At 57.8% G+C, this 14828-nt stretch overlaps 1 protein-coding gene across 2 annotated transcripts; it reads right to left on the bottom strand.

Annotated features, from left to right (window-relative positions):
- Positions 1-7116: 7116 nt before the first annotated feature.
- Positions 7117-14278, bottom strand: PTMA (prothymosin alpha; the record flags this gene model as incomplete). Of its 2 annotated transcripts, none has more annotated exons than XM_079539760.1 (5): positions 7117-7164; positions 7547-7620; positions 9982-10078; positions 10754-10825; positions 14234-14278. In XM_079539760.1, 5 exons carry the CDS (start codon positions 14276-14278, stop codon positions 7117-7119), a joined length of 336 nt encoding a protein of 111 aa, XP_079395886.1. The 2 variants fall into 2 exon arrangements, with proteins under 2 accessions (XP_079395886.1, XP_079395887.1); XM_079539761.1 differs by having other exon boundaries at positions 9982-10075.
- Positions 14279-14828: the final 550 nt, after the last annotated feature.

Genomic DNA, 14828 nt, shown 5'->3' with positions numbered 1-14828 from the left:
GATGGGGCTTTTTGGAGCTGTTTTAGTTTTCCTCCATGCAGTTCTTGGTGCAGAACCTCCTGACTATCCAGTGGAAGACACTCCTGTAGGCGGTGACCCTGGGAACCACCTCTACGTGGGTTGTGACCTTTGCCCATCGGTTGTTTTGCTTTCTTCTCTGACCAGACCCGACCAAACCCTCAGAGACAGCACCATCTGCTCAGCGGTGCGTTGGGGAACAGAGGCTGTCTCTGAAAATGGGCCAGCGGTGGTCATGCAGAACCAATACTGTAAATTATGTTAGTTTCCTCCTTTGTACTTCTATGGATCCTGTTAGAAAACTTCCCATTCCACTCACACCAAACTCAGCGCGTTTCCTTTTTGAGGGGATTAAGTTCACCTTTTCATTTCCTCATGTTGTAGGTTTTTCTCCTTTCACTGGATTTCTGTGTTAACTGGTCCACGCTTCCTCTAACCCTGAACTTGTAAAATAGACTGTGATATTACCTAATGTAATTAAAACAAATTTCTCAATTAAAACATTCCTACCGTCCAAAGAAGGGAAGCGGCGCTGATTGTGTGTTCTTTCTGTTACAGCAGTGCCTGGCAGCACACGCTGTGACCACTCACCAGCAGCAGAACGGGGCTCTGCAGTTCTGGCCAGTGTGACTGTTGGGCAGAGTTCATCTGCAGCCTGTGCTGACAAACACCACTTTGTGATCAGTCGATGCCTTGCTCGGCCCAGCCAGCGCTCGGGCTTGAGATTTGCAGGAGAGATGAAGGGACTCGATCCCAAATTCAGCCATTCAGCCTGTGGGTGGGAGGTAAAAGCCCAGTTCTTCTCCTGGCTGAGTTGAAGTGGGGTCAGCAGTCGCTATGAGAAGAGCATTATTGCTGGTACGTAGCAGCTCTCTCGTGACGCCTCCCTGAGGGGTGACATCCTGCTGCCAAAGAGGAGAGGCAAAAGGGATCAAAATAATAAAAACGTGTTAGTGAAAGGTTGTGAGCAGGTTCCTCCGAGTGCCATCCTGCCGTCATCCAGTGCTGCAGCACTGCCGCCCTCCAGTGGCTCCGTGGGAAGCAGCTCGCGGCTGCTGCTGCCCTGCCATCAACCCATCCCTCCTCCCCAGTGCCTCCCTCCCCTCTGCCCGTTCCTGGGACCTCAAATTGGCAGCAGAGGGAGACGTGGGATTGGAAGGGAGCAGAGCAGAGCTCTGGAATAGGCACGGAGAGGCCCACAGACCGGCGGGCATCCGCTGAGCTGCTGGGATGGGTTTTGGCCGTCATGCTGTGAGCTGCAATCCAGAGCATGGGCAACTGATGTCCTTTGTCCTCCCCAGCTCAGGGCAGCTGATGCCATCAGAGCATCGTGATGCTGTCCTTACCTGTGGGGATACCCCAAGCACAGCCGTTGCTCACATCTCCGCTGCCCGGTGACCCCTGCGTGAAGGGAAAGTGATGGAAAGTGACTGCGCTTCCTCCTCTTTATCTCAAACAAAGCTCCCACTTGGAAACTCCCAGCACCTGCGGGTAAGGATGCACCCACACTTGAGAGTGGCTGCACAGCTGTGGGGGCACCTTGAGGGGGGTCAGGATCCGAGGAGCAGCCCCTCACCGCACACACAGAGCCCTTCCACACAACTCAAACCCAGCTGCAGCCCAAGCATCCCAGCGCTGTCTGCAGCCATCAGCATCCAACCTGGAGCGGGAACCGGCCGAGTTCAGCAGGAGCAGCAGCCGCCAGGCGGGCAATGCCAGCCGCCGGCGCCGGCTTTCCTCGGCTCATTGTTCGCAGCTGGGGTTGGTTTGGCTGCCAAAGCTCCCGTGGAGGAGGCGAGAGCCTTCCGGCCGCCGGCACGCACACGGCGGTTGTTGCTGTGGGTGCCGCGGGGCAGGGAACGTGCCGGAGAGGCGGCTCCCCACGTGGCAGGACTGCGGGGCGAAGGCAGCGGGAAGAGGGTGACGCACGGCGGGCTCCGGGCTGCAGGCAGCTCGGTTTCGGGGTCGTCGCACCCACGAAGGCACGGGTATGGCTTACGGCCCGTTAATTGCCCGCAGATCCGCTGTTCGTCGGGATCTCTTCCCCACGCCGCACCCAGGCGTTCGGAGCGAGGGGCCGGCTCCTTCCCTACGCGTTCCGCCTGCCCAGCTGCTGCCTCAGGGCTTTCAGCTCCTGGCATTCTGCCGCAGAGCTGCCCTGCCCAATAACGCACGGATGAGCAAGCAGAGCCTCCCTGATGCGGTTAATTGTCTGATTCAGAGAGTTATGGGTGAACAAAAGGCACACAAACAGCCCAGGGCCGTGTTACGCTCAGTGCTTGCTTTGCTACTCTTACTCTCTGTGGCAGCTGGCACAGGCTTTTGGGTCGCTCTGTCTTCTTTCAAGGCAGTGACATCCAGCTCCTGAGTGGTCTGTGGGAAGAGCCAGCAACGCTCTGTATCGTTTGGGCATGGGGCTGTCAAGTGACTTGGTGCAGTTCAGCAGCCAAAGACCTTGCTTTCAACCCAACGTGCCCAAACTCCACCTGAAGGAAGCCTCCAACTGCTGGAGGTCAGGTAGGACTTGGGCACAACCCGTGTTGGGGCTCAGCACTCACATGGGCAGGGTGCAAGATTCTGCCCAGGCACTGGGGATGTCTGCACCCCTTGTGCATCCCAGCACCCTTGCAGGGGTCTCCAAGCGCAGAGCAGGGGCATCCAGTGGCACCAAGTCCCCTCCTGGCTGGCAGACACCCCATAGGGTGCTAAAGATGCCTGGTGTGGGATTTAAGCAGGAAAAGCCCGTGGTTCTGGTGCTTCCATCAGCGGGACGTAGCCATACCAAGCACTCACCTGTCCCGGTCCTCAGCTCATTGGCACAGAGCTGCCCACACCCCCGGATTCCCATTGTGTCATCCTCAGCAGCACAGCCCCAGTGTGACCCAAGGGACACCATCCAGCATGGATGCCCTGTCCCCGCGGTGCTGCAGTAACTTCCGTGGGAGCTCCAGGGTGTCCGGCTTCCCCGGGCAGCAGCACTAGATGGTGCTGCAACACTGCAATAAACACAACAGCAATTTCCCCAGACTGTGCGATGTTCACACAGTGCTGGTGGCCGAAGGCTGTACCTCACCGTGCACTGGGGTGGCACTGCGGCCAGGAGCCTGGGACAGACAGCAGGGGGACTGCCATCCACGCCAGGTAGGCCATGGGTCACCCCGGGGAGGGACGTGCCCCACACTCTGCCCTTGTGCTGGGCAGGATGGAAGCAGAGCCCATCGCAGCCCATCAGGCATCGGCACAGCAGCCTTGGAACAGCGGCTGTCCCCCATCGTGGGGCTACAGGGGGATTTGCAGCAGGGTTTGGTTCTGCAGGGGTAGCACATGCTGTGGGTTGTGCTCCTCACGGACATGCTCCAGCCCTGCACCCAGCTCACTTGCTTAGGGCATGAGGGCATCACCCTGCCCACCTCTTTGCCTCATGGAATGGGGCCATGACTCTCCTGGGGGCACACAGCCCAGGGAGCCGCAGCACTCCCTGTACGTGTGAGAGGATGAGCTCAGGTCCAGCTGAGCACAGGGGAGCAGCTATGGGCACAGGGAGGGGCAGCAGCAGGGGAACACATCTTGCTGGGTTGCTGAAGGATCGTGGCCAGGCAGGAAGAGGCCACAGTGGGGGCAGGAGAAAGGTTGTCACACTCAGAAGGGCACAAGGATGAGACAGGGAGCAGACCCGCTCTGCTGGCTCTTCAGCATGGGCTGGGCTCTCCTGCCTGTACGCCATTTTCAAGGTACGTCTTTGCTAATTGGGATGAACCAGGACCAAAGACAGCCCCAGACTTCAGCCCACTCCAAGGGGCTGCTTTACAGGCACAGCTCACACTCAGGCCAGGCAACATGAAGGAACAGCTCTGCATGTTGACGTGTGCCAGCAACACCCCCAAAACCCCCGCCTGGTTTGGTGACCTTGAGCAAGTCATGCTGGAGTCTGCCCCATTCATCTGAGCCAGAGCAGATGCCCGTAATGCATTGGCCCCGGACACAGACAGCACCAGACCTCAGCCCACATCCATCCAGCCCAAGCTCTGCAATCCCACGGGCTCTGTGCCAAACCCTCGGGTGCTCCACAGAGGTTCTCAAGATGCAGCAAGAGGAGGTCAGAAGGTCTGGATGAGGCGGAACGGTGGCACCCAGGAGGAGCAGACGGAGCAGGCTCTGACCTGCAATGGGCACAGCTGGGGATGGCCCCTAAGGGTGCAGGTCCCACCTGGCCAACCTGCAGACTTTGAGCTCACAGAGTCCATGGCAGCACCACCCGTGGTGCAGTCAGTCACCCCACAGCCCTGCCATCCTCACAGGCTCAGAGCAGGCAACACGCAGCGATCCTCACATCCCCAGCTGTGCGGTCTTCGGCACCCTGTGATCGCTCCACATCCAGCAGGGCTCACGTTGCTCCTGGCACACTGGGACCCTGGGTTTGTTTCCTCTGAGCATTGCGAGCACAGGAGATGAGGCCCAGACGGAGCTGTGCGGGTCAGCTTGTCACACAGCCCACCCCAAGGCAATCTCAGAAGCACCTTCAGCCAGGACTGACAACACAACCCCTGCAACAGCCGCACCACTGAGGGCACTCTGAGCCCTCCAGCTTTATACCCCTCAGTGGGGCACGGCTGCCCCGATTGGCTGGGGCTGCTGACTGATGATGGCACCGGATTGGCTGGGAGCAGCCAGCAGCCCCCGTGATTGGTGGGCAGCTGCTATGGGAGGCAAGGACAGGTGGTGGCACGCGGTTGGTTGGGCCACAGCAGGCAACAGCCTGGGATTGGCCGGAGCTGGGTGCTGCTCGATTGGCATTGGTGGAAGGAACGCTGGAGGCAATAGATACAGGCAGGACAGGTGGCAGCGTGCGATTGGCTGCTGGGCTGCACAGGTGAGCGGGGATTGGCTGCAGTCAAGCAGCTGGCTCTCCCTGCCATGACCACGCACTGAGCTGTGGCCGGTCTCAGCCTGGAGCTGGAGCAGTGCTGCCCAATGGGCTCTGAGGATGGGGACCGCCAGCCGCAGCCGTGACTGCAGGGCCGAGGGCAGAAACGCGTGGGCTCCCTGCAGGACCTGAAGCCTCACCCTGCACCTGTGCTAGGAGCAAAGGTGGAAGTACAGCAGGCCCGTGGGTCTGCACCATTACTGCCCCGGGCTGGGCCCATTCTCAGCTTCTGGGTGCAGAGCAGGGCTGCAGCACCACCACGGCCATGCGGATCCTGCTCCCAGCAGCTTCCTCTGCTGCAGGCACCGTTTGAATAATTTGCTTTGCAAAGCAGCCGGCGCCCGCTCTGAGCACGCACAGGGCAGGGCTGCACAGTGCGTCGCCCGGTGACACGCAGCCGCTGCTCCTGCGCTGCCACAGCCCTTGTGGGACACGGCACAGCCCTGCACCCCACACCCAGGCAGGTTGCACGCAGCGGGACGCGGTCTGAGAGTCACGGTGCTAAACCTGCTGTGCCAACAGCACGGTTAATCACCATCGTTAGTGCTAAGGGAGGAGACTGAGCTTATTTGGCACTGATGTAAATACAGAGTGAGCAGCCAGGCCGCTCCTGGGCTCCACCGCAGACTCAATGCAGTACTTAGGGCTGTTTTTTAAGAATGAAAACGAGCATCTCAGTGCCGAACCCAGGGCCAAAGCAGCCCAGCAGGGGAAGCGGACTCACTCATCCAGCTGAGGATGGGAAATCCCCAAAGGCACAGCTCAGCTCCAGCAGCCTGGAGGAGGCAGTAGTCAGTCAGGTTAGGGGCAAAGCAAGAGGCACAGGCTAGAGCACTTGGGGTTCAGTTGGGTTGGAGCAGTCACACAGCCCGTGCACCACCTCCTACCGTCAGCACTGCATCCCTCAGATGCAAGGCCAGCCACCAGCCCCCCTCCATGCAGCCCCCCCCCCGCTCCCCATAGGAAGGATGAAGCACTGCCACAGAGCTACGAGGCAGCCAGAGCAGATCATGAGCTGTTCCAGTGTTTTCTCCATCCACAGCAGCACCAACATCCAGCCATCCCGACCCAGAAGGCAGCTGGGAACCCACTCCACCTTCTCCCTGCCCCAAGAACAGCGCTCTGCTACAGCCAACCTCGACTCCCAGCCCCCTCCCCACCTCTCTCACGCTCTCCCCAGCCCAACTCCAAAGCAAAGAACTAAAGGACAGAACGAAAAGGGAGAAAAAGAAAACGAAAGGAGTGACACAAATGAAAACAAAAAACAAAAAGCAGCAGTTGGGAGGCAGCCGTGTTAGGACAACTCAGCAAAATAAAATTCCGGTTTATTGTTGGACAACATCATTTCACACATACATCAAACAGGCCAAAATAAAAGAAAAAAATAAAAATAAACAGCAACTTCGTGGACAGAAAAAAAAAAAAAAAAAAAAAAAGAAAAACCTTTTTATCTTTGGCCTTGCCACCTCATACAAACCACAATCTATGGTACAGCTAAAGTACATACACAAAAAAAAAGTTACTGGAATGCTCAGAATAAGATTGTAATTTTTTTCTTTTTTTTTTTTCTTTTTTTTTTTTTTTTTTTTTTTTTTTTTTTTTGCATTTTTTGTCTTTTTTTTTTTTTTTACAAGTTTTTTTTTCTTTTATTCTCCTTTGAGATAATGGTTTGGGCCTGGTCACACCACAAGTAAAGTCAGAGATAGGTAACAAGAGATATACACTTCAAAGCCCCCCTTTTGGTCAATCCGAGATCACTTAAAAATGGCGGACCTCCTAACAATATGTACAAAAATATAAAATGTAAATAAAAAATACAAACAAATTCTCCTTTAAAGTACTTTTAAGAAAGAAAGCAGGGCCTTGAAGTTTTGGTGCTCGGGGAGGGGGGGGGGGGAAAAATGGGGTCTGTGGGAAGGGGGGTTTTTCTCCCCGCGATCGGGCGAATCGTTTCTATGCTCATTGAGTGGCAGCGCCGCGCCGGGGGGCCGGGATGGGGTTCACTCTACTTGGTGAGGATGACCACGGCGAGGGGGGAGGAAGGGCTGTGTGTGGGGAGGGCTGCGACGGGAGAAAGGGAAGGGGGGGGGTCCCAGGGGTGAAGAGGACGCGCTGGCCTTTTTTGTTGGTTTGTTTTTCCTCCTTATTTAAAAAAAATAATTATAATTTGCTGCCTAGTCGTCTTCATCGGTTTTCTGCTTCTTGGGATCGACGTCGTCGTCCTAAAGGGAAAGCAAAATGTTAGGGAAAGGGGACAGCACCGCGGTGGGCAGATGTAGGCTTAAAGACCCTCTGCTCCTGCAGGGATAAGGGAACAAGGTGGACATTTCCCAAAGCCTCTAGCTCCCTGCTCAGAGACAGGAGCACCCCTGACTCATCCCATCACCAGGACCCCAGCCTGGGATGAGCACAGCAGGTGTAGACACCTTGCTAACCAACCAGGGCAGTGAGTAAGCGGAACTGGGCCACATCCCACAGGGACGCTGCTCTGAGATGATGGAAGTGTATGGGCAGGACTGGGGTCCCAGAGCCCAGCCCCATGTGCCCCGCTGCCCCCAAGCCCTCGGACACAGGAAGCCCTCGGACGCCGAGCTGTGCGCATACCTCGTCATCCTCAGCTGCCCGTTTCCCTGTGGCTCCCTCAGCTTCGTCGTCTTCATCACCGTCCTCTTCCTCCCCTACCCAAGAGAAGAGGAAGGTGAGCTCCTCTCAACACCTGACATCGCTTCTCCTCAGTTGGCACCCAGGGAAATGGGAGTTTTGGGGCAGCTCCCAGCCAGCCTGACCCACAGGCAGAAGGGAAAGGGCACTCGCAGCACCCAGCCTGGCTCATGCTGTGATACCTGACAGCAGGAGCACAAAATCCACACCGTGCTCGAGCACCAAGAGCACAGAGCAAGAAGAAAAAAAAAATCCAGAAAAAGGAAACTCTTTCTAGTGGCTGCTCCGCTAAAGTGTTCCACATTACTTCTGCTTCCCTTTGCAGCTATTAGTCCATCTTTAATGAGTTAAGAGAGCCAGAACGTATTAGTTCTGAGTCAGAACACTTTCTAATTATCAGAACGGCAAACAAATGCTACCACCTTATCTGCAGCTCGGGAGAGGATGTGCAGAGCTCTGGGCTTTGACCCACTTTGAGCTCAAGTAGGCCAGTGGATCAGAGCAACAGCCATCACGTTTGGTGGCTTTGGGGCATCAGAGGTGAGACCAGAGGCCCAGGAAGAAGAGCCACCATTCGGCTGCCTTCAAGTCTCTTGCATAATGTGAGACCCTACTAAAACTTTCAGCGTTAAGGCCAGTAAGCTGGCTTTAAAACGCCGCACGAGCCACACGTACAGGCAGCTGGGGGGGATTAAGGTCAGCCCATCCTCCTTTCCCCTCTCCTCTGCTCAGCATATGCTCAGCCACCACACGGCCCATGCTGTGGGAAGGGCCCAGATTAGCTCCCAGTGATGGATCAGCACCCTGCAGCCAGCACCCGCAGCAGGTCAGGTGACAGCACCAAGCTGATTGGGAGCATTTTTAGTTCTTTGAGCAGCTTTAAGCAAAGCAAATAATGAGATGGGACGAGAAGGGTGAGAAAAAAAATATATATATACCCTCAAGCTCCCCTCTGCTGTCAAAAATCTGGGCTGCAGTTTGCCCACAAGTGGTGGAAAAATGCTGATACAAGCTGTGCTCACTGCCATTACATCTGCCTCCCACAGCTTTCAGCTGCTCAGGTGCAGCTTCGGGCAGGGATCACCCGAGGGCAGTGGGATGGGAAGGACAGAGCGTGCATGGGATCCTGGCAAGGCACTGGCACAACAGGAGCACACCTAGTCTCTGTGATGTGGGAGAGCAGGGCCAGCACTGTGGGACTGCAGCTCCCCGGGCTCATCACAGCAGTATCCAAGCAACACTTCCACCCCACACTTGTGCTGCACACACATCCCTCTCCTGGCCCCAGGGAACACAGAAAAGATAAAAGATTTTCCCATAGAACAGTGGGGCTGGATGTAGATGGGTCAGGATCACACTGATCTGTCCTCAAGGATAAAGATTTTGGGTGTGAGCAGTGCCACCTTTCCGTTTCTCTAGTAAGCCAGCTCCCTGTGGGCATAGGGGACAGCAAGAAGCTGAGCACAGAGCGCTACTCTGACAGAGGCTTCCCATTTATGTTCTGCCCAAAGAGATGCTGGCATAGCATTTATTACATTTCCAGCCCCATCTGCCCCAGTTCTCTCTCCCCAAACTAACAGGTTAGTAGGTCAGCACTTAACCAAAAATTCACAGGGGATTAACCCAGTAACAACTCATCAAGGGCCTCAAGCTCATTCCAGCGTAACAAGAATGGTTTCCTCCCAGCCCTAATGGGTGATAAAAATAAACAATGTTATTCATCCAAGCAGATCTTGGGGGGAAAAAAAAAAATACTAAGCAGGGAGAGTGAGATGTGAGTGGGCAAGTCACTGCTGGATTCCTGGTCACTGCTGCCAAAACCCATTTCCAGGAAGGGTCAAGTCAGGAAAAGGAGAGGGCAGGAAAACCCAGGACAGGGGACCAGGAAGGGTCAGATCAGAGCCTGCCGCCACTGCGGGAGGAGTGAAGAGAGCCGCAGGTTCCTCTGCTGCTTCCACAGCACTCAGCTGGGTGAGGGCACTGCGTGGGTCCCCACGCACGGTGCTCAGTGAGGGTGGTGGGCTGTGCTGTGTGCTGCAAGGCAACGCCTGCCCAGCTGCCTGCCTCCTGTCCCACTCACGTTTGTGACAGCCGCTGCAATCACAAGAGTCAAGGGCAGGTTTTACTCCACACAGAAGGGCTAACGCGCTTATGGAGCGCAGCAGTGGCACAGTGCTGGCTGGCTGGAATAGGGAGGAAGGAATCTGCCCTCAACCTGCTGGAAGGGATTCAAGGCTGACTTCACTCCCTGGAGCTGGCAGCCTTCAGCTGACAAGAGCCGCCCCACTGCTGCCACAAGGAGGAGATGCTGCTCTCAGCTCCTGCGGCTCCCCGGGGTCTGGCTGAAGGGCTGGGGCAGGAGGAACAAGGAAAGTTACCATCACCCTCTTCCTCCTCGTCTTCTTCCTCACCACCTTCCTCTTCCTCTTCATCTACTTCGTTATCAGCCTCTTGCTCTCCATTTTCCTCGTTCTCCTTGGCAAGACAAAACATCACTTAGAAAACGCACTGGGAAAGGGAGAAGGGGGAAGAGATGTTCAGCAGAAGCACGCATCCCCACCTTTCCTTCCTAAAGCACAGCACCAGCCCACAGGAGCCCCAGGCGCGCGCCTCGCTTCCTGCCTGCCCCCACACGACGCAGGCAGCCCGGGCATGAAGGATCAGGTCTGTAGTAACTCGAGGCTGCAGCTCTGAGGCCAAGACAAAGTCTGCAGAGGCTCTCGGGACACATTGAAATGAGCAGAGTGAGTTTCCCATAGCACGTTACAAATAGGAAACCGATCTGTTTACTTGTATGCAAGGTGTTACCCCATTCAACTGATTGCTACAGTGTAAATACCAGAATCGTTTTTCCCCTCCTTCTCTAGTGCCTAGAAAGGAGGAAGCAATGGATACAATCCAACATGGCTTTTGGGAAAAGGATCAAGACATCCAAGCCCCAACCTTCCTTTCTGCACACAGAGCAACTGCCGCAGACTAAGACTCTGTTCAACTCAAGTTCCAAAGGCTCTGCACAGCACAGGGGCAGCCTTCGGAGGATCGATCCCCTCTCAGACTAGGACAAGCTTGTAGCAAAAGCAAGAAGGGGAAGGAAAACAAAAAGTTACTGAAGCGAGGGCTGCCACCCCCTGCAGACCCAGCCATACTCACAGCATTGCCGTTGGCTGGCGCATCTCTGCCATTTTCTGTTTCTTCAACAACTTCCTTCTTCTCTTTTAGATCCTGGAAGGGGCAGAAAAGCAGAGTCATCCCAAATCCAGATGCTGGGCCAGAAAAGCTGCAGATCAGGTGTGAAAGATGCAGTCCAAGAGCACCCAGGAACTTGACTGTCGTCACACCAATTTACCCTGTGATTCGGTTGCCACATTCTGGCTCCTCCTTGGCAATGCCGTGAGAGTGGGGGTGAATTTCAATCCGAGCTCAGCTCCCCAGAGCACACCCGTCTAAGAAGAGACTGCTGCATTTCACCTCCAAGCTCCCAAACACGCGGGCTGGTTGCCTGCACGCACTCAACAACAGCAGTGCTGGCAGATTCCCCATCCCAGCAAAGTCCATGCAAGCTTCTGCCATGCCACAAAAAGCCAGCAACCCCACTGAATGCAAGCTCCAGCGCCCCAGGGCTGCAAGCCTCCGCGGCTGCTCAGTGCTTTCACAGCAGGAACAAATCCCAGAGACTCATTAGCAGAGGCTGTGCTCTCTGCCCTGCCTGGGGAACGTCGCTCAGCACACATTATGTGCCTGGGCTTTGTCGGAGAGGAGGGCTCCAGGATCCATCTCACAGCACTCAGTGTAACAGGATGGGGCGGGGGAAGCAAGCCTATTTTTGTATCACTCCAGAGCCGTCCCTGGTGACTTTGGTTCAAGCCTCCACCACGAGCAGAGCAAGAGCTGGTGTGCCTTTGCTATTGATCACTGTCAAACCGTCATGCCAAGTCGCTTGGCAAACAGGCTGCGAGGATCCAACTTTATGTTCCCGCATAAAGAACACTTGGATTTAACACTGGCATCCTCTGCGCGCATCCTCCTCCCCTTCTGTTCCTCCATCAGCCAAAGCGAGATCCTTCAGCACAGGCACTACCCAGCCAAGGGAAGCAGAGAGGCCCTTCCCCAGGAGCCGAAGGTGCCGGCAGCCTCCTGCTCGCTGCACAGGGCAGTGGGAGGGATGAGGTCGCCCTGCAGCCTCCCCAGAGCCACGGGCACTTTCACCAACTGCTGTCACTTCCGTGTGGGAACGCTGCCGGCTGTGAACACTCTGGAGGGGCTCACACCACCTGGGGTTGTAGCCCAGCAAGCTGTTTACCAGAGCGTGAGGATAGAATAGATGGGACACCGCAGGTAGGGGCACCCCTCACCCACCAGACTTGGTGCTTCTGATGCCAGCTCTGCACTTAACCAGAGCTGTGGACAGAACCTCACCCAGCGTCAGCAGCCCAACAGCTGGAATCACCAAGGAACAGCCTTCTGCTGCCTCTGATCACAACGCAAAGCCCAAGCTGCCTCCTCTGCGCAGCCCAGCCCCACCGTGGGCCTTCAACCTCCATTCTCCTGCTCCTGGAGGTTGATCACAGCCAGCTGACCTCATCCTATAGTCATCAATATCTATCAGGTATTCCAACACAAGAGTGAATGACACAACACTTCTAAAGCCAGACATGGCACAGCGCAGTGACCACACCTCGATATGGGATAAACACCTCTGCAGGGGACTGATTCCTCTTTGGCCCTGCAGCCCTGCCCCTTCCCAGCTGCATGCCCACAGGGTGCCAAGCCAGGATGCCCATGCTGGCAGAATGGCTGCATAACACACCGTGGCTTTTCCCATTCCCCGGGCCCAGTCCAACACAAACAGCACAGTGCACACAGAGCCCAGCACACCGGCCCTGCTCCAGCCGTAACAGAGCCTCTAATTATAGGTGTGGCAGAGCTGTTTGTCCAGAGAATAGCGATGCCGTGTAGTCATACACCGGCTGCTCGCTGAGCGTTACCTCCGGCCCTGCGGACCGCGGTTCACAGCCCGCGGGAACCCTGCGGCCTCCGCGTCCCGCCGGCAGGGGGCGCCGTTCCCGCCACGCGCCCCGCCGCCTTTCAAACCGCGCGCCACTCTCCGCGTCCTCTCATTGGCCGCCCGCCAACGCGCCGGCTCGGCGCCCCAAAGCACTCTGGGAAATGTAGTCCCGGGCGGACTTCAGCTCCCAGCGGGCAGCGCGGGCAGGGCCGCACGTGGTGGGCGCCCCGCGGCACGGCGGCGGCCGGGGGCGGCGCTCGGCGCGGAGCCGCCGCCCGGGCAGGGCGGGACCCCCCTGCCCGCCCTCCTGGAGAGAGCAGCCGCCGGACGCCGAGTATCTACGGGCCGGCAGCGGAAGGAGGGGGGGTCACCTTGCCGCTGCGCCCCTGGAGAACGCGCCGGAGCGGACGCAGCCCCCGCGCCGGTAAAGGGCAGGGGAAGGTTAACGGCGAACTCGGCCCCACAGTAGGTGGGGGTTCCCGACCCGCCTCGGCCCAGTGTAACGAGCAGCGGTGGGGGCAGAGCGGGGGCGGCGTGCGGCTACGAGCGGGAAACAGAAGTGAAATCGAAATCCGTCCAACGCGGGGCTTTAACAACAACAACAAAAAAAAAAAACACACACAACTCCCTTTGAGATGTTTTTCCCCCTTCCTCGCTTCCAGCCCCACTCTCCCTCGGGAGCGGCCACGACCCGGTGACCGGTACCGGCCGGGGAACGGCCAAACCATCCCCCTCCGCCTTCCCACGCACGCACCCGGATCCCCCCGCAACTTCCCCTCGGCACAACGGCGGCGCGGACCGCGGCACGCTGCCCGGTGGGAACCACAGCCCGGGTCCGCCGTGCCCCCGGGGACGCCCGCAGACAAAGGCGGGCGCCGGGATCGTGGTGGGGCCCCGCGGGAGCGCCTCTCCGCAACCCCGGGGCTCCCCCAGGCCCCGGGCTAAGAACACCTCCGTACTCCCAAGCGCTCCCCGCAGCCCCGGGTGTCCCCATCCACACGCACCGCTGGCGGAACACCCCGCCCGCCCGGCTCGTTTTTTCGGACCAACTCCACAAGCAGCGTCCACCCCTTCTCCCCATCCTAGAGAGATCCACGCCACTCAGTCTATCATCCCCCCACCCAAAAAAAACAAAAAACAAAAAAAAAAAACCCACCAAATCTCCCGACGAACATCCTCAAGTTTGCCGGCGCTGTCAGTCCCCGCTGCCAACAGAACGAATCGAGCGCTGCTCTCCCCCCCCACCCCCCTTCCCGACCCCCCGGCGCGGGACGGCCCCGGCGCGGAGCAACGCGGCGCGGGGCCCGAGCACGTTTCCCGCACGCGGGAGACAAAGGAACGCGGCGCGGGCAGCTCCGCGCGGCAGCGCACAGCGGCGGCGGCGACGGAAGATCCGCGCCGAATCGCGGAGCGCAAAGAGCGGGGGCGGAGAGGAAATAATTTTAAAAAAAAAAAAAAAAATTAAAAAAGCTAAAATTAAAAAAAAAAAAAATTAAAAACGCATAAATTAGAATGGCACATTTGCGCGGGGGGGGAGGAAAAAAAAAATAAAAAAGAAAAAAAAGGTAAAAATAAAAGCAAAGCGGAAAAGAGCAGCGCAAGGCGAGGCGCGCAGCGGGGCTCACCTTGGCGCAGATCTCGGCGCTGGTGTCCACGGCCGTGTCGGACATGGCGGGGGCGTGCGGGGCGCGGGGCTGTGGCGGCGCGGGCGGCGGCGCGGGCAGAACAATGCCAAGATGGCTTTGCGCGAGCCAGTGGGGACTCACGCGGCGCCACGGCCCCTCTTATAGAGCCGGGGGCGGCGCGCGCGCTGCCCCGCGCCGCTCCCATTGGCCGCGCGCGCCGCGGCCGCCCGCTCCCATTGGCCGCGGCTCAAACAATGGGCACGGCCGCTTAAAGCGGCAGGCGCCCACCGCCACTGCGGTGATGAGTTCGCGCCCGGCCTCAGCGTGGGCGAGGCGCGGAGTGCGGCCACGCTCCTCCCTTTCCCCTCCCCTCCGCGCTGCCTCCGCCCCCGCCACCTCCTCCCCGCCCCGCGCCGTGTGAGGCGGAGAGGAGGGAGCGGTTCCCCCCCCCCCCCCCCCCTTCTCCCCTCTCGGCTCTCAGCTTCCATCTCCCGCCGCAGCGCCGCCCGCATGGCGGAAAAAAATAATAGGAGTTAAAAATAATAATAAGAGCCGTACTGCGGGTGAAGCGGCGCGGCCTCCCGGACACACGCCG

This window comes from Tetrao urogallus (genome assembly GCF_951394365.1).
Source record: "Tetrao urogallus genome assembly, chromosome: 9".
In the NCBI taxonomy this organism is placed as follows: Eukaryota; Metazoa; Chordata; class Aves; order Galliformes; family Phasianidae; genus Tetrao; species Tetrao urogallus.
This window is presented reverse-complemented; position numbering and strand designations above follow the sequence as displayed.